The following is a 20670-nucleotide window of genomic DNA, read 5'->3' as shown; positions in this document are numbered from 1 at the left end:
ACAATGTAACATTACATTTCATACAAAGTGTACGTGGCTTTCCTTTACAATTATCCCTTTGACACCTTCTTTGTTTCTCACGCTTACCTATGATATGATTCTTGTTATTTTATCTAACATCTACAATATTTGGTGTGGGTCTGGTAAGCCTCCTTCCTAGCATTTGTCTACAATAACCTCCTTTCAAATAAAGAAATGCAGATTTGCCTTCTGAACTCCAGAAGTGACATTGGAGTTTTATTCTGTGGATGTGTCATCCAGGCATTTACAATGCTCATATCGAGCATTCTTACAAAAAGAGGCCAGTATCACTATTTGCCCTTAATAGACACACTGTATTTAGACACTAGCCAATCATGCTTGTCAACCCCACCCATGTTAGAACTGTAGTTCTTGACTACATGCGGCTGTGGAACTCGGTGGCTCAACAAAATCATGCTTACTTGCCATAGTTACAACACTATCGTCCTGCCATTTCAAATTTCATTGTGTTTATCAAAACGAAAATCATAGTCACCCCTCGCTTGTTTCTTCATTGCTTTATTGCCAGGCAAAGGGCACCTCTTAGTGCAGTTTTCTCTGATAGTACCTGTAGCTCGAAATCCTATGTTCTTCAATTCTACCATCAGGGGATAACTTGTAAACAAATTATCAAAATACACTGAATGACTCAATGGGTCAGAAATTACAGAAAGGAGTTGTTCAACCACACTTGTACCTAGATTTACCTTTTCTTCAACTTCAGATTCATCACGTGATTTACCTGTGTAAAGTAAAAGAAAAAAAAGTGTAACAATATCCAGAAACACCACACAAAGCCCAGAGCTTAAAACCAATCCGTATGGGTTTTCCCCTTATAAACTGTTTTAACCCATGGTGACCATAATATCGTACAATCATTTCATCAACAGCCAAGTTCTCCTCGAAAATTCCAAACTGGTGAAAACTTTGGTTTAACATTTCCATCACTGGACGAATTTTGAAACAATTATCAGCCTTTTTGTTCTCATCCATCAAATTATTATTGTCTGTTAAATGAAGCATTCGCGCTTCAGCTGTCTGAAATGGTTTCGGGACATCGCTTCTTGAACCAGTGGAATTCCCACATCTTCTGAAGAAGACCAATACAAATCTTGTTGTGGAAGCTTAAGATACGCTGTAAGCATAAGTATACAAAAAAAAAAAACTTTAATTCTTCTCAGCACTCTGTGTAAAATCTCTTTCATTATGGACAGGCATTGCATACTTTACACTTTCCTTTACAATGTGTGTTACAATATCAGTAGAAAACAATGTTTCAAACGTTTCAAGAGGACTACAGTTTCCAAAGGTATGCACTAATTTCTCTTTATCTTTAGCAGCATTATCCCCTTTTGGTGCCATATCTGTGTATTCTGGATTTCTTTTTCTCCATTTTAGTTGTGGCTCATCCTCATGATTTTCATCATGTAAATTGTCTTGTGATGTTGATGGAATCGAAAAATCTGGTTGAACAGCACTGTCAGTATCAACATTACACTGTACTTCTAATCTACCAGGAACATCACTAACTTCAGCTTGACTGGGTACATTATCATCAAAAGTATCTTCATCCATAAGCTCGTCTACATCATCAGGAGGAAGAACTATCAAGTCTGCATTTTCCACAGATTCATCTTCATCCATTAACTGCTCTAAGTAAGCAGTAGCCTCCTCTAATGTTAGAAATTCTGCACCAAAATGATTAGTGGCATTATGATTCCTGAAATTTCAAAAGAAAATCAATCAATTACAGTATTATACCTTTAACATCAAAATAATTAGTTGGACTACCGCCTCATGGTAGCTTTACTTCACTTGGTGTGGCCTATTTCTGTAAAGTATTAATGGCAAAATTAATGTGCTCTATCTATTCTCTGCAAAATTAAGATAACATTTTTGAAAACAAGTAAAGTATGTTTTGTACCTTTGAAAGGGATAAAGTTGTTCAGCTTATACTCTTCAGAACGTTCGTGTTGTTGATATCTCAGTCATAGCTCAGAAAACTTAGGAAATATAACTCGTGTTTAACTTGTATATGCAATTGGCCAGTGTCCTCATTTGAGGACAGACATTTTCGACTGTTATTTTTTTTTGGTGCAGTTGGAAATAAAAATTACACAAGAAATTTATCAGTTTCTTAAGACCTTAGTCAATACCCCAATTCAGGTACAACTTACTTTTACGTAATACTGTTACCAGAAATGTAATTGTTAGTGTACCATTGCCACAGTATAAATTTAGAGATATTCTTTATCATTCATAACCAAATAAAATATTAAAACTATTAAGCATATTTTTTAAAAAAATCTTGAAGCACACTTGACAAATGCTAACTAATGATAAATGTTACAAAGAAATTACCACATACTGTAAAAAAGGTAGGTTTCAAGTTACTGTCCTCATATTAGGACATTGGCCGTTAATGGATTAAGTAAGGTTATTAGCTATTTAGTTAATTATTTGATGAAATAATTTTGTTTCTTTTCAGAATGATACAAAGTGATATTTAACAGCGAAGACTGATGATTGTCCAATAATTAACCGTATCTTAGTGGTGGAATATTTGTCCGAATGAAAATGGATGAGTGTGAATCAAATGGACAGAACCATTTAATACAGAATGTGCAAAATGACTCCATTCACACGATAACCATAAAAGTGGAAAGATCGACTGAAGATGAAACAAGCGAACCCTATGCAATTGAATTCAAAATTCCAATTGTCTCAGAACGGCAGGAGGAGGAAAATGTTGCTAGCAACGTAATTGCTCAAAAACAAATTAATGATTGTTCCTCGGAGGAGAATACTTCTAATAAGAACTGCTCAACAGTACCTTCTTTGGAAAGTAGAAACCTTGTTAATAGTGAATGCGAGATTCCTTTTCACACTCTAGATACAGTTCAAGACGAAATAAAAATTGAAGATGATAGTACATCATTTATCTGTGCAGCAGAAAACATATCATCCATAATAAGGTTGGTAGTGGAGTTGTAGTGGTGAAAACTTGATCATTTATTTCATTGTTATAATTAAAACTGAACCATTATAGTCGTGGTGAAAGGTGCCTGGTTTCCCTGGTGCTTAAATGTTCAACTGGCACCTGAATTTTCAATTTTAGAAGTATATCTGAGGGGCATACTGAAAATAATGACCCATAATTTTTCATGAAGCAAGTTTTGGTTTTATTATTAAAAAAAAAAAAACAAAAAAAAAAACACCACCCACACTACATCATAATCTACAGACTTTTCTTTACTTTTCAACAAAGTATCCATTTCTTTGCATTCATTTTCCCCACCTTTCTGGAAGCTTGAAAGTACCCTTACTGTAGAACTCTGTTCCAGCTGCTTGCAGACACAGAGCACTGTTCTCAGTCGTCTGTTCCTTCAGAAAAACCGAACAGATGATAGTCGGAATGTGCAATGTCGGGACTTTAGGGGGTGGGAGGGGCAGAAGTTCCCACTCCATTTTCCCAATTTCCTCCCTGGTGAACTGAGGAGAGAGCTGAAGGATGATTTTCTTTCCAGGACATTTATCTCGCAATGCACAATGGAGCTTGTGAAATGTTCGGATATAACAACGTGCATTTATAGTTTCTCCAGGTTCCAGAAATTTAATGCCCTCTGCATCCCATAAGATGGTGCCCATAACTTGCCAGCAGACAGTACTGTCTTTTGTGGGCGACCACCCCGAGACTGATCTTTGATGCTCGTGTTTTTATCTTCTAACACTGCTAGCACCCATGCACAGATCTGCATACGCACACTGAAGTCTATTGAGAATTTCAGCAGCAGGAATTCCCTCTTTAACACTTAAGATGCTGAGGCTGATTTTCCAGGCATTTCCACTAACATCGAGCGTGTTTTCAGTGGGAAATTTGAAATTCTGCATGCTTCTCAATGAAATTTTATATTTCCGGAACTAAGAATGTTAGAGGTCAAATGATGCCTACTTTTGTTCAGTATACTTTGGGCTATAATCCTGATGGAAAAAAATAAATTTTCCGTAATCAGTTAGAGGTAGAAGAAAAAGGGAAAGTAACTTTTTTTACACAAAATTTGAAATTCATCAGACCCCCATGTAGGCTATGCCAGGACGTGAATTTCCAAAAGGTACCCGCATAATGCCTGGTATGTTTGCCATTGATATGGAAAAAATTATGCACTTATTGTAATACTTTCGGAGAAAAATAATATTTTTCAATATAGAACAAAAAAATTTGAAGCTACAAAAAATAATTTGTTATCTTACCTAGACCCTGCCTGGCTGCCATGTACCTCCTACCAGGCATGGTACTTTCGGAAGCATAAGGTGCAGAAGGGAATATTGCATTCTGGCACTGGAAATTTGTTTCTTCTCTTTGCCCCCCTCTCTGCACAAAACCTAAACCTTTGCCCCCCATTGCCTCCACAGGCATGTTGTTAACGGACCTGGGGTACCATGAGAGGGCCCGGCAGAGGTTGTCCCTCCTCCAAGAGGAGGCTTATAAGCTGCAGTCTGAAGTCCTGGTGTGTCACGTTCGTGTGGTAGAGTCGATACATTTAGGTACGAATTCAGAACTGTCTTGTCAAGTAAATGCATAAAAAGTTTGGTTGTCCATTTCCAAGTCTGTTTGTGCTGATAGTACGAACACGTCATTTAGTCTGATTTGTCAACATACCCCATGGACTTGTTATAGTTGACAACAATCGCAGACTAGGTAGTGTTGCCATTGTCATCTTTGAAATTTCCATCTACTGGTGGTGGGTGTTTGTCAGAATGTAAACTTCTCGTTTGTCCTTCATACAGGTCGCTGTCAAACCTCCACATACAAATGTCTCCTTTTGAGAGTTCGTGTGAAGAGGGGAAGCATACCTTGTCAATTAGGATTCACAGCACTGGATTCCAAGAGTCGCATGTTCGTCGAACAACCAGGGGTGCCCACAAGGGGGGAATATGGCACAGGTTGATCCATCGAGATATTTGGGGGCGATTTTTTCACTTCAAATAATATAAAATTCAACACATATATATTTCCAAAATATATGTAAAAATTTTACACTTTAAATGCACCATATTTAATCTATTAGGTGAAGAAAAGAAAGCATTTAAGGGTATTATCGAGAGGTGGACTACTAGAAGGAAAGGCTGGGGTCAGACACACCTCTTGGGGTCAGACACACCTCTTTTCACGACTGCCCCGAGTGTGACTTCACTGGCAGACAAAACCCAGCTGAGTCTTTACCCCATATGGAAAGAAACGTGGAAAGGCTGATCTGTTTTGTTCTTTTCGCTCCTTTTTCTTGTATTCTGGATTGTTGGGTTTTGAAGTGTTGCAGTTTACAATACCTTCAGTGAGGTGTTGTGACGTGTTGTGATCTCCGATGAAAAAAATAAAAGCAGCGGGTGACAATATATAACTGAACCCATCGCATCTAACGAGACTTGTTAGTGGATTGCGATACCGGTAATCTCATTAAACAACATCAGGCTTATCATACACTTCAATTGGGTTACAATTATTAGAATAAAAAAATATATACATATATATATATATATATATATATATATATATATATATATTGTAATTTATAATAAAGGCTCTCACGAGTATAGTAAGATAAAAACTGCAAGCATACCCCCCCCCCAAATTTAATATCCAGTCCCCTACCAAAATTCCTATGTCAATTTTAGGTTCACTGTTCGTATTGAAGAGTTGAATGTCAACCTCCTCCAAATAATTTAATTCTCAATCACCACACCAAAATTCCCACAACAGTCTAAGCGCAACAGTAATTAATACTCGAGACTTGGCTATCTCCCAGCCTAGTGCTCAATTTCCTTACTATAGAGTTGGAAACTTCCCCTACCAAGGGTAATTCCACATCAGAATTCACGTTAAAATTTAAGGTTCAATATGTAATAGCTGGATATTGTGCACCTCAAATAGTAGATACCGTGTTGCCGAGAGACAACACTGATATGTCTCGTCACGTGTAAATTCCATCTCTTCTCGTGCCTAGTCTCGTTAACAACACTAATAATACACGGTAACTGTTACAATTCCCTTGGAAATACACAACTTTCTATTTATATAAGAGTGATGCTCAAATGACAACGTAGTTCAACTTCCGTCCTCCTTTGTTCTATTATTTATTCAGTCAAATTTTTATCACAATCCCCCCCTTCCTCCCCAAAGTTAAGTGGATGCAACCAGCTTTCACAAACCCATCTGTGGGCACTCCTGTTCGACATCCCACTGATTATATATAAAAGTGAGCCTCGACTTTCTTCAGTTCTATGTCCTAAGTTTTCGTTCAGTCGAAAGTTGTTTAAAGTGTTTGTGACATAATACACATGGAACTTCCTCACATTCCTCCCAGTGTAGTTCAAAGATTCATAAGACTCAGAACTGTAATCTGAATAAGGAAAATTAATGAAGAAATAAATATCAATAGTCGAAGGAAAGTTACCAAATTGAAGAAGTTAAGTGAAAACAGCTCCTCTCTCACTCCTAAATGAGAGCAATAGATGAGGTTGTTTTCTTTTACATATTCAACTTATCCATAATTTTGGCTTTCTGCCTTTCTTTATTTAACAAAATGCATGACCAGGCATATTAACTTCAATTTTACATGAAACTTTAGGTTTCAGAGAGAAATGTGACAACCTAAAAACTACCGATGCAATACATGTGTTAATAGCTGTATACTAATCCAATTCTGAAGACATACATTATCTCGGATCCTAAGTGAACCTGTATATTCAGTCCCAGCTAGCTTCTGGGCATAATGATGGCTCTTTTTTGTTCATAATTTCTGCATTGATTCCGCTGCGAAACCATGGAACGGAGCGATCTGTTCGCCTGGTGACGTCACGCTTTCGTCAAGGACCACGTGATCAGGTATGGCCCCAGAACTTCCACACATTTCTCCAAGTGTTGTTCAAAGATTCATAAGCATCAGAACTGTAATCCAAATGAGGAAAGTTAATGAAGAAGTGAATATTAATAGCAGAAGCAAAGTCAACAAATTGAAAAAGTTGAAGTGAAACAGCTCCTCCCTCACCTCTAAAACAGATGACTTCATAAGTATAACAATAGGTAAGACAGCATCATTTATTATTATTATTATTTTACGCATTCAACATATTTTTTTCCTTCTGCCCTAACAAAACGCATTACTAGGTGTATTAACCCCAATTTTACATGAAAGCTAATGTTTCACAGAGAAACGTGACGACATATAAACTACCGATAAAATGTGTGCGTAAATGGCTGTGTAATCCAATTGTAAGGACATACGTTATGTCGGATCCTAAGTAAGCCTGTGTATTCACTCCCATTTATCTTCTGGGCATAATTACGGCTCTTTTGTTCATAGTTACTGCTTTGATTCGGCTACGAAACCGGAGCACAGAGCGATCTGTCTGCCAGTGACGTCATGCCTGACGTCAAGGACCACGTGATCAGGTATGGCCCCAGCCTTCTCCTTCTAATAGTCTTGGGGGTATCCAACTCTTACATATTAGATCTTAATGACCCGTGGGTTCTGGGAGGGGAATTCTGAATTCAACGTTTGGGGGTACAGTATCCAACTCTAGGTCTTAGATTATGGCGAGTATTTTAGTTAAGGTGGATTGAGCATTAAATTGAAGGGGGCATCCAATTCTTGTGTATTACTATTGTCTTAGACTGTTGCGGAAATTATGGTATGGAGACAAAAATTAATATTTTTGAGGAGGCAATATCCACTCAATATCAACAGTAAGTCTAAAATTAGCATGGAAATGTTGGTGGTAGGCTTGAGTATTAAATTTAAAGGGGGAGATAGGAAGCTCTTGATAAAGTGTTAAATCTTTGAATGTCAAGGGATTTCTGTAGTGGAGAGAGAGTTCGAACATTACATTTTGGAAACTGTATTTAGCAATGTGGTATCCACACGTTTTCGACCCTGAACAGTCGAAAAGAGAAACTCGAAAATACTAAATATCTCGGGATCCTAAGAAATTATTGACATCCCATTAAATTAATATTCTTCAAAGCCTGCAAAGAAATTGATGTAAACATTTTCTTGCTCGCTTCACTAGCAATAGTGTGTTGCGAGGATGCATCTTAAGTGCTTCACTGAGGTCATTGTGAAGTTTTGTACTGTAGCTCAGCCATTCCGGGTAAAGAGGGAATTATACCAAAAAAAATAATAATCAAAAATATGTTCTATTTGCATGCAATGAGTAGATAAAACTTCTCATTTAAGCATTCTGCTGAGATATTTTGAAAAATAATATATTTGATGTGTTTTATTGTTACAAGAAATAGCTGCTTTTAGTTGGCAATACATGGGCAGTAGCATTCACTAAGTTGGCAGCTCCCTTATAGACATGCAGTTCAACTGTTAACTCCATTCTCAGGAAGTTTACTGCTGAGTTTATGTTCTGAGAGTCTACACAGTGAATTTCAGAGACCAAGGTGAGTAAATTTATGAATTAAATGTAAAACAGTAATTAGATGTACATGGTGTAACATCCGTGACAAAAAGAAGATACTTTTTAAAAATACAGAATTGAACTAAATTTGTTTTTGTCAAAAGTAGATAATGTTGACATTCTAGTAAAATACTTGCATCCTACCATCTTAAAGATATTATCTGAGTTTAAATAAGAATAAAATAGATGTCACGGATGTTACAAGTCACGGATGTTACATTTCTATCACCACTGATACTTTTAGGTTTGGGTTGTCTAACTTTATGAACTATAGTCCATGTTACATAACCTATTACTGGTATAATTCAGAGAGATTTAAAATATATTATTGATGTGTAGAACTTGATTTTATTAAGTCATAGAGTAAAATGAAATTATTTTTCTTCGTTCCATCTAGAATTTATTTTTTATGTTATAATGAAATGTCCTTAAAATCAGTGGTAGCTAACAGAAACATAAAATAACCTATAATTTGGTCCAAGTTTATGTTTTCTCTTGTTGCAGATAATGCCACCTGCAAAGTCTGCTCCTATAATGGCAAAAATGAGAGCTAAAATGAAATCTGAAAATCCAGAGAGATGGGCTGCATATTTGGAAAAGGATAGAGAAAGAAATAGGTTAAAAAGGCAAGAAGAAAAGGAAAAGTGTGCAAAAGACAAAAACCTTTTGAATTTGAGGAGAGAAAAGACTAGATTGAGGGTACAGGAGTGGAGGAGGAAAAAAGCAGAAGCGATGAAGACCAATACACCTCCAAACTCTTCAGCTTTGGTCTCATATTCTTCAATAGCAGTAAAATCACTACTTTGTACTGTTCAAAATGCTGAAGAATTCTTCAAAGTCACTGAAGCTCAATGTAAGTCAACTGAGGTTATTTTTGTAACCAAGAGACAGAAGAAACTTCAGTATTTTTGAACAAACGATGGGAGTACATGTGAACGGCACCAGGAATACAAGAAATACATCAAATCAAGAAAATTGATCTGAATCATATTCTGATGACTGTGATGATGATGATGATGCTGCATCTGTTGAAAACAACATGAATGAACTTGGACATAACTTGAAAACCGAAGAATTAGACCTATGTGAACTCAATGTGAATATTGTACCTGAGTATACGTTCAAGTCTGCATCACTGGTCATGGAAAGACTCAGGTTAGCCATAACTATGTTGCAGTGTGTCAGACAAGTGTTTTGCGAAACAGTGGTGATTTACGTGTGATCTTCTTGAAGCAGTATGGAAAAACTGGCAATTTATTCGTACCTAATAAAGAGGATGAAAAATAAATAAACATAAAGCAGGTGATCCGCATTCTATCTAATCCAACTATAACGGAAAATGGAAGTAGAGTTATCTATGATTTCAAAAGCAAAATCTGTTTGTAGGATTTTTATTTTTAAGAAAAGTCTTTAAAATCCTATTTGTGTTATAATAATTACAAAATGGATAATGACCACACAAGACTTTTCTTCAATCCATGGTTTCTTCCAATAAATAAAATTATTTGCTCTGATTTCTAATTAGAGACTTAATTATGTGTGACTGCATAATTGTGTTAATTATACCATGTAATCTTATTAATTTAAGAAAGGTAGAACAGTACAAATCTTAACTGTCTGTCATATATTATGTCAGATGTAACATCCGTGACATGAATAAAGCAATTATAAAATCAATTCCTTTTTGTTTTTGTGAATTAATAGATCAGAACTAGAACCTGTAAAGCTTGCAGATCAACACAATGAGTATAAAATGAATTTTGTCTCAGGCAGTAACCTGGATTTTTAAATTTTAGTTCACAGCCTGTAATGTGAGTTCACAAATTCTGTGACATCCGTGACTGAACATTTTTTTCAGTTTCCGGAATAGTAATACATTTTACTCAACATAGTTTTTTCTGTAGGGAGGTCATCACCATTTACTGTGTTTCATGTTTAAAAATGTTCACAAAATACATTTAATTTTAATGTTAAGAGCTTTAAATTAGTAAAACTGTAACGTCCGTGACAACTGGAATGGCTGAGCTGCATTACAAGACTAGCGATATTCATTAATAATATAACTTCTTAAAATATAATGTTCAGTGTTGGTATACTGCGTAATTTAAAGCAGGTTAATCATTTGGAACAAAAATATATCTAATCTGCATTTCAAATTGTCACAGGAAAATTTTCTTCTTTAACAAGTTAAATTTACACTGAAGATAAAATCCACGTAATTATTATGTGTTACTAAGATAATTATATTTACTCAAGAAAACAGGTGGGGGGAGGAGTTTTTGAAAGAGGAACCATATAATATTATCGCCCTGAGCTTAAGAATTTTGAGGTAGGGTTCTGCCGGACCCTGTGGCCAAGTGGTTAGCACATCGTGCTGCTACGCCATGGGTCCCGGGTTCGAATTCTGCTCGGGCTTGGTTGTTTGTGAATGTCCATTCATCATTTTCATCGCTCATCCACATCTTCGCAAATTAGCCAAGAGGCACAAAACGTGAAGTAAAATAAACTAAATCAATCAATCAATCGAGCTAAGGTTTTGTAATGTCTCGTGAAATAATAATTGAATTGGTCATATGGCTGGAGCCTGTTATTTAGTTTGCCATTGCCAAGGTTGAATTTTCTATCTTTATTAAGTTGTGTAACAATTTGTGTTAAATACTCAAATTGTGAGTTTTATAATCCCACTCAGAAACACTATTTACATACATATTTACATAATTTAATTTACTACATTTAACCAATCATTGTGTTAGCTTTAGGTTTTTTTCAAAAATCGAACAATTAAAAAATATGGACAGTTTAACATGGCATTTCATTCAAATAGACATCAATTATTACTTATTCTTTCCAAACTATTTTCTGGGGATTATGATGAAAGATTTTAGGGGTGGTCTTGAGTGATAGACATCCCTGTTTAGGGAGGAAGGGTAGATCAAGTATAGTGTTCAGTAAAGCTTAAAGAAAAGTTACTTTCGGTAGACACGCTGTTGTAATTAAATACTTTGTGGAGATTACAATATGGTTTGACAGCGTGAATGATAGAATTTGGGGGGATGCATGACATGATTTTGGGGGGATGGGCACCCCTGTATACAACACAGGTGATGAGAAATAGTTGTCAATGAACAATTTATGGCCAACATTTCCCAACTTCTGTGTCGGGCCTCCTCGATGGTGCAGTGGTAGCATCGTTGCCTTGTAACTAAGGGGTCCCGGGTTCGATACCCGGTGGAGGCACATAGTGGTTGGGATCCCACTGTTAACTGTAGGTCCAGTCCCGATTAGCCTTACTGTGCATAAAGTGGACTTAAAACACAAAATCAAAATCAGCTTCTGTGTCAAGTCAACGACTAGCTGATGTGTCCCTGTCCTTGTCTGTGTGGCTAGGTCTCTGTTTTTCCCAAGTATATTGTCATGTAAGTATATTCTGGTTCGTCACTGATTTTCAAAATCTTTATTCCAAACTGCTTGTGCTTCTTCGGGATATACTGCTTGAAGATCACCCTTTCTTTGAAAAGAACCATGACCTCATCAACAGAAATGCTGTTGATGCTCGGTAGGAGCATAGTGTCTGCTTTATTGGTCATTGATTCCATCAACCTATTCCATCTTCCACAACCTATTGTAGTCTCGGTGCTGGGAATTGTCCTCCAAATGAAGAAACCTGAGGATATGTAAAAAGCGGTCTCTGCAGATAGCCTGACTGAACCAGGGGATTGAAAACAGTCCGTCACGTGCCCAATAACCTTTGATTCTGTCTACTCTGTGATGTCCAATTGTCAGAAGAACAGAGAAGGTGAAGTCGTGGATCATAAAAGGAGTTGCTTGTCTTGTTGTCCCATGTTTCGCAACATGTATCTTTTGGGATTCCACAACCAGTAGAGGGAAAAGTACGTCTGAGAACAGCAGTCGGAAGAAGTCAAGGGGAGATGAATTTGCATCCATGGGGCAGTCATAACGTGGTTACCTGTAAATGGTAGGGGAGTAAAGTGTTGGTGCCATCCGGTTGGTTTTTGCCTGGTTGAGTCATCATGAGCAGAGTCGCTTTCATCGTCTGAAGATCCACTGTGAGTCCCCTCATCTTCACTGGAGTCACTTCCCAAAGTCATCAGGTCGGTGATGTCTTCATCTCCCCCTTCCGAATCCGTACCTAATAACTCGTTGTCAATTTCACTCAGTGACAAACGAAGTCTTTTTGCCATCTTATACGCCCTTTACTCTTGTTGGAGGAAAAAAAAAAAGACTCAATGCCACAGCTCGCTGCTGGTCACACCCCACAAGCTGGGGAACACACTCGCTGAATGAAAGTTCAAGCTCGAATAATTTCAATTCGTCTAACTTGCTTTGTTAGTCTCTCATACCCTCTGTGGCAACTTACCTAAGTAAACACGTGACACAAGGGGCTAGAAATAGCATGACGGACAGAAACAATGCAAATCATTCAACAATACTTCCTTTGTAATCCTAAGGTGCAGTTTTGTGAAACAGCAAAGAGCAGTTAGCTGTTTTCCAACCCTTTGTTGGCAGCTGGCTGGAGGCTTTTGACTTTCTTTCCATGCTGCCTCCCCTTCACCCTTCCACTGCCCCCACCCATGCTTTTGGCACCAGGAATGTCTGTAGGTTGTGCACTCGCAGCGAGTCTCGAAGATCTTCTCGTCTCCCTTAGCATTGGCTCCATCGGAGGAGTGCTGGTGGTTGTGGCACCATGCCCATTTTGAAGTCCATCAGTTCGTTCCTAGACACGACATCCGCCAACTTGTTTAACGTTTCGATGTGCTCTGATCTAAGCAGGTTGTGCACATCGTGGTGCGGTAATTAGTTCCTCAGATCCATTATCGTCATATCTGTAGTGGGACATAGGAAGAGGTTCTGCTCTGGTGAATCCTGTGCGACCGGAGCGTGTCTGAGTTGAACGGACGTGTTTTCGCGCAGCTCCTGAGTGCAGTGAAGTGTAACGGAATGGGAAACAGTGTTGTGCAGTGGCGCCTGGCTATAGGCGCGTGGAGCGGGAGGTGGAGGCCCCAATCGGGGCAAGCGACAGGGCAGCTCCCCGCTAAAGAAGTGCGTTTGCTTTTTGTGGCCATGATTACTCTGGTGCTATTAGTATTGAGTGGCTTGGAAGAGAATCCTGGCCCCTGCACCATCGAGGACGTCATGGCAAAACTTGACTCCATGGACGAAAAACTTAACTCAGTGACCAAAGATACGGCCATGTTGAAGGGTGAAATATCCAAACTCACAAAGGAACTGAATGACACGAGACAAGAAAATGACAGGCTTAAGCAACAAGTGCTAATGAACGAGGACGCTATAGATAGATTGGAAAGTCAATCAAGAAGAAATAACCTCGTTTTCTACAACATAAGGGAGGAACGTGAGGAGACATGGGCCAGAACAGAAGACTTGGTAAGGGAGTTTTTATCAACGGAAATGGGAATCGAGACTGATGATTTCGACATTGACAGAGCGCATCGTCTCGGCAGGCCAAACGGACGGACCCGGCCAATAATTGTAAAATTGGCATTTTATAAAAGGAGGGAGGAAATTTTATCGAACAGTTATAGAGCCAAGAATACACCAGTCTATATCCAAGAAGACTACACGCGCCGAACGCGGATGGTACGTTCAGAACTCAAACCGTACCTTATAGAAGCAAAAGCTCGCGGTCAACATGCTAAATTGCAATATAACAAGCTACTCATAAATGGAAAACCATTTACTTTGGAAGAACTGAAATCCAACGTCTCGTCAAAACCAGTTCCAGCAAGTTCCAGAAACGCAGAAGTAAATTTGGCAACAACTTCGGACAAAGGACCCCGATCGTCTCCAGGAAAGAAGGAAGTCGTCGACCTCGGCGGAAACAGCAGGACTCCCCCCACCCCTTCACACAGTGGACAATCGTCAGCGTCTGGAACTGCATCTGATTCTGATAGAACGTGGACGTCCAAAACCCCCAGGCCATGAGTTTCGGAAGGTGCGTGCAGTTTCTATGGAGGGATGAAGACGAAGGCCGAGTCTCGGAAGCAAGTTGGAAATCCCCACCCCCTCCCAAATCCCACCCCTCCCCCAAGTGACGTGGTAGCAGTGACAGCAACGGAGGAAGAATGTCAGCCCGGGGGCAACTCCCACAAACATAAACACGTAAGTTCTCAGACTAAAATATTTAGCATAGTGTACCAAAATGTTCGCGGGTTGCGTACCAAAATGCAAGTGTTCTCTCAGAACATATTATCTAACAACTACAGCATCGTAGCAATTACAGAGACTTGGCTTAATGAAAACCATCTAAGTACGGAACTTTTTGATGATCGCTATAACGTGTTCCGATCTGACAGGAACGCGACTGACTCTGGGAAAAATCTGGGCGGCGGTGCTCTTCTGGCAATTCATAACAAATACGCAGCGACGCTCGTAGGCAAATTTAACGACGACCCTAACGTCGACTCATTGCTTGTGAAAATTGTAATTCATGGACTGCCTACCTTATACATCTGTATTGTTTACTTTACTCCATGCTGTAATGACATGTCTTACAACTTATTTTATAATTTTCTTGAAAGGCATTGTAGACCCGCACATAACATTCTCCTCATAGGGGATTTCAATATCCCTTGCATAACAAGCAACGAATACAACCTCGTTAACGCCACTCCTGTATGTCGCGAATTATACAATCAAATGTGCTTTTTTCAATTACGCAGCGTAAATAACATTCAAAATAGTAACGGCAAAACTCTCGATCTTGTGCTAAGTAACGTTTTTGGCATGCAGTTGACACGAGAAACTCAGCCACTCGTGCCTGAGGATAAGCATCATCCTTGTCTCGTAATCGAAATAAAGCACAGAAAAAGGACACAGAGTAACCATCCACCAAACAACCTCTCGTACAATTTCAAAAAAGCTGACTTTAACAAACTATACAACAAACTATCGTTCGTTAACTGGGATACACTAAAACTCTGTGATAACGTAAACGAAATGACAGATATGTTTTACAACATAATATACGAAGCATTTGACGCGTGCATCCCCTTAAGACGCCTAACCCCTCCTAAATATCCATGCTGGTTTACCGCCAATATAATTAAGAAAATAAAAGCAAAGGCTCACCACCACCAAAAATGGAAGCAAAACGTAGGTAACCCAGTTCACCATGCCAACAAATTTAAAGAACTCAGAAAAGCAATCAAAAAAGAAATATCAGCCGCCCATAATAATTACTTGTTCGACATCGAAAGCAATATTCAAAGTGACCCGTCACTTTTCTGGTCATACATAAATCGCAACAGGCAAAACAAGCAGTTTCCAGTTTCTTCAAACAATGAACCCATATTAAACCTGAATACCGTCGTTGATGAATTTGCGAAATACTTTCAATCTGTGTATGCAAACAATACGGCAAAGTATAACCTCGAGATCATGGCGGGGCACACAGAGTGCAAAACGCTAGATTCACTCAACATTCAGATAATCAGTATGTCTGAAATTGAAGCAGCTGTTAAAAAATTAAAGCCAAAGAAGTCGGCGGGGCCAGACAAAATCCCACCCTACATCTTTAAAGGATGTGTAGACATTTTAAAAATTCCACTCTTTATTATCTACAATGCGATATTATCTTCTATGCAGTTTCCCGAACGGTGGAAAGTTACTGCTGTATGTCCAGTACCGAAATCCTCGGAGAACAGAAACATACAAAACCATCGTCCTATAGCTCTTTTATCTGCCCCTGCTAAAATATTTGAGCAAATCTTATATTGCCACATATATAACCATGTCAAAGAAACTTTTTCTGAATACCAGCATGGCTTTCTGCCCAACTGCTCAATAGAAACAAACCTTGGCGAGAAACTGCATTATATAAGCACGGTGCTAGATGATGGGGGGCAGGTGGATGTAATATACACTGATTTTTCCAAAGCCTTTGACACTGTAAATCATGATGTACTTCTAAGTAAATTGGGCACTTTCAACTTTTCCCTTCCCCTCAGGAAACTTATGGCGTCATATTTAATGAATAGAAAACAATATGTCTCGTATAAAGGCCACACATCCAGCGAATTTCTAGTACGTTCCGGAGTACCTCAAGGGTCCAACATAGGACCTCTTCTCTTTCTTCTATTAATCAACGATTTACCAGAGCATTTGATTAATTCTAGAAAACTGTTATTTGCAGACGACCTGAAATTCTTTCAAAGAATAAAAAATATTGAAGACTGTGTCTGTCTACAACAAGACATAAATAGGTTGAGTGCGTGGTGCTTGTGCAACGGTCTTTCTCTTAATGCAGCAAAATGCTATTCCGTTACTTACTCTAAACAAAAAACGATCTTAAATTTTCAATATAAACTTAATAATACGAATCTAAAAAAATCTGAAACAGCAAAGGACCTAGGAATATATTTTGACTCTAAGCTAACTTTCACTCACCATATTAACAAAGTAATAGGCAACGCTTACAAACTTATCGGGTTCATTATTAGAATGGGCAGAGACTTTCGAGACACCCAAACACTTAAGGTATTATATTACTCATTAGTGCGTTCAAAACTTGAATTCGGGTCTGTTGTATGGAACACTGACAGTATAGTACAGACTACAAAAATTGAGCGAGTACAATCAAAGATGTTACGTTATATGAAGTATAAACTTGAAGGTACTTATCCCAAATTTGATTCGTACAGTAATCTAATAGAGGAGCTCCGAATGCACAGGCTTGACGATCGAAGGACAGTGCGCGACCTGCTGCTGCTCTGGAAAATATATAATGGAAAACTTCGCTCTCCTCTTTGGATCTCACAATTTAAATTACGCGTTCCTAACAATAAGACGCGACCCAATCATCAAACCTTTTTTGTGAATAGAGCGCAAACAAACATTGTCAAGAAATCCCCTATCTGGAGAATGAGTATACTCTACAATGCCTTAGAAAAGCGTAACAAAAATATTGATTTGTTCTCTATGCCATATATACAATTTAAAAACTGTGTAATGAAAACAATATCAAATAACAGTCACTGAAGCATGTATAAAAACCTGTATCTCTGAACTCTCTAACTGGGCGCCAGCCTGTTGAGTTCATTATTGAAAATAAATAAATAAATAAAATAAATATCCGAGCAGTGGAGACAGGTATCCTGCATTCTTTTTCCTATTCTTCTTAGATGCTCACCGTTTGGACCATGTCCTGTTAAGAAGTGGATCATGCCCCTAGTGGGCTGAAAGACAGTCATTGCCAATCTCTCTCTGACGTGGGGGAGGGAACTGTGTAATCTTTTGGTTGAATTCGCCCACTCTTGTTGGCATTTATGTAATAGATTTTCGTTCATTTCTGGAGCCGTTGGAGCGTAACATCCTATGATTTCCCTGATCTGTTCTTCCCTGCCTTTTTTGTGCCAACATTTGGCAGCTCTTATTTTTATATTCAGGTCAATCGTCCACATTCCGATGACGATCAGGAGAGCTTGCGCAGATGTAGTTCTGAAAGCTCCCGTTAATCTGAGAATGACCTTTCTTTGTAATGATCTTAGTTTGTTGATGGTTGTTATTCTGTTTTGGCTGCTTACCCAGAAAGGTGCTCCATACGATATAATAGTGTTATATATGGTTTGAATGTATGTTTGATGTGAAACAGAGGTAATTTATATGTTGCATTCCCAATCGATGCTATTTTATTTGTAACTGTCTCGGGTTTTTCTTATTATTGTGTCATGGTGTCTATTGTATGCCCTTCTCTCCTGTATTGTTATGCCTAGGTATTTGGCATGTTCTACTCTTTTAAGAGTTTCCCCCGTAGCTTAATACGCAGTGGCCTGTTGGTAGCCAGTTTACCTTTTAACATTAAAAAGTGTCTTTTATGTTGAGCAAATATGAGTTTTGCTGTGTCGCACCAATCAGCCAACGTATTGATTGCGATAGTTGGTTTGGTCTCTATTTCCCTTCTTGTTTCCCCTTCAACAGTCAAAATTATATTGTCAGCATATGCTATAGTCCTTTTTATTTCTGCCGTGTGTCTGAGCTTTCGTAGGGCCGGCTCCAGGTTTATATTCCAGAGTTTCGGTCCTTGTATAGAATCCTGCGGGCAACCTTTTGTTATGAGTTTTGTTGTTGTGAAGTTTGGACATCTTAAGTTAGCTTTTCTGTCTTCACAGTAATTTATTAGTAGATTGTAAATGGTTCCTGGACAATTGTCTTCCTTTAGGGTCTTGAAAAGGTGCGGCCACCTTAGGTTGTCAATGCCCCAGCAATATCGACCATGATAGCCAGCACATATTTAGCTCCAGAGCTCCTCACCTCCTCTGCCAGTGTGCAGAGATCATCATCATCCGTTGATGATGCTCGTTGTGAAACTGAATTGATGTCCAGTTTCTCCTCAGAGTCGCCTTTTTTCTTACAGCCTTTTTAACAGCAATTTTTCCTGAAGCTCGGCTAGGACGTTTAAGAGACAGATTGGACGGTATGTCTTGACTTGGGAATCATCTCTGGTAGGATCCTTCTTCATGATGATGACGTTTGCTTCTTTCCAACACAATGGAATTTGTTTCTGTACAAGGTGTTCATTATATAAGTCAGCCAAGTATTACGATATATATGCCCTTACCAGCTGTATGATTTCTAAAGGGATGTTCTCTGGACCCGGGGCCTTTTTCATCTTCATTTGCCTTATTGGTGTCTCCACCTCTTCCTTTGTGAAGGGAAGAATGGGATTATTGTTCAGAATGTCTAGTGTGTCTATTGTCTGCTGTGTCATCAGGCAGGAGGTTTTCCAATAAATACTGGCAGTTTCTTCTAGAGTCGTCTTCATGGTGCCGTCATCTTTATGCAAGGTTGTTATCATGTGAGCCTTTTGGATCTTTTCGTTGGCTATTTATCTAAAGCAGCGGCAGGTCAAGACTTCTCTGGGCATTACATTCTCCACAATACCTTATATCTCATCCTTTCCTGGAGCATCCCAGGAATCGCTCCCTACTCCAAACTCCCTCAGTACACCAGGAGAGTGAAGCCACCCTACCAAGGCTTTCCCGGCGAGTCTCCCTCATTTTTCTGGATTCTATACATATCGAAAAATTCTATACTTCTCTCCTTTTTCTTTCTTCCCCCACACCCAGAGGAGGCACATGACTACATTAAGTCTCCATTATTATCATTATTATATTGATAAGCTCAGTATCTATGTAAATCAAATTTTTTAACCTGTAGCTACTATTTATGTAATATGTAAAGTTACAATATTGTATCTCTTATACTAACAATCTTTAAACATGTTTACCTATCTACGTTATTATTATTTTTTAATATATATGCATGTGTATTTTTTTCTCATTCTCTATTATGTGAGCATACAAGAATGTATTTCTTACCTTATGATACTTGCCTTTACATTTTATATCTTACTAAGCTGTAATATGTTGCACCACACTCTACGGGTAGTTGTGAATGTTTTGGCTAGTTATATTAACATTTCAGTAATTAATTATCTAACACCACTACAATATCACCAACAGAAACTAACAATCACAATATCAACAAAAATGTATGGATGTATACACAGTACATACAGGGTGTTCGGAAATTCCTCTTACAAACTCGTAGGGCTAGTAGAGGGGACTGACTAGACAATATTTGGAATAGGAACCCATGTCCGGAAAAGTACCGTTTCCGTGCTACAACCATGACAATGTGTCGGATGTGCCTGTGTTGGTATGCAACCGGGTAGGCAGTACATGATGTCAGAAGATCAGCTGATGACCTAAAGTGTAATCATTTAATACAACCATGTCAAATGAGGTGTTACGTAAGGTACAGAAGTGAATGACGTGTGACTCGGTCCATAATACAAACAAATTTATTTGATAACAATGCCAAGGGAACAAAAAAGAAAGTACTATTCATTGATCAACACCTGTGTCGACAGTGGAAAGCAACAATTTGTTTCTGTCTTCTGCACTGGATGTGTCGCATACGGCACTGCTCAACTACAAAAGTGGCTCGATGTGACGACCACCAACGTCGTTGCACACATTGTACCAACAAATCATGTTCCGGTACACTCGTTCCATTACACCTGGTGTTCCGTCAATCTCCTGTGCAGCAACACCATAACTTGTGCCAGCAGTTTGTCCTCTGTCTCTACTGGAGTCTCGTACACCATAGTCTTCATACGACCCCCACAAGAAATAGTCCAGTGGT

At 38.6% G+C, this 20670-nt stretch overlaps 1 protein-coding gene across 1 annotated transcript in view; it reads left to right on the top strand.

Annotated features, from left to right (window-relative positions):
* Window positions 1-20670, top strand: part of LOC146000573 (uncharacterized) — a 67305-nt gene that overhangs the window by 6843 nt on the left and 39792 nt on the right. Inside the window, exon 2 of the mRNA XM_083138324.1 lies at window positions 2510-2996. Within this exon, the coding sequence (XP_082994450.1) occupies window positions 2593-2996 (404 nt within the window). The 5' untranslated portion in view covers window positions 2510-2592. The remainder of the gene's footprint in view (window positions 1-2509; window positions 2997-20670) is intronic.

The sequence above is a fragment of the Lepisma saccharinum genome, chromosome 16, assembly GCF_977018435.1.
Source record: "Lepisma saccharinum chromosome 16, izLepSacc3.1, whole genome shotgun sequence".
NCBI lineage: Eukaryota > Metazoa > Arthropoda > Insecta > Zygentoma > Lepismatidae > Lepisma > Lepisma saccharinum.
The sequence above is the reverse complement of the archived record's forward strand: the minus strand, read 5'-3'. Positions and strand labels throughout refer to the sequence as shown.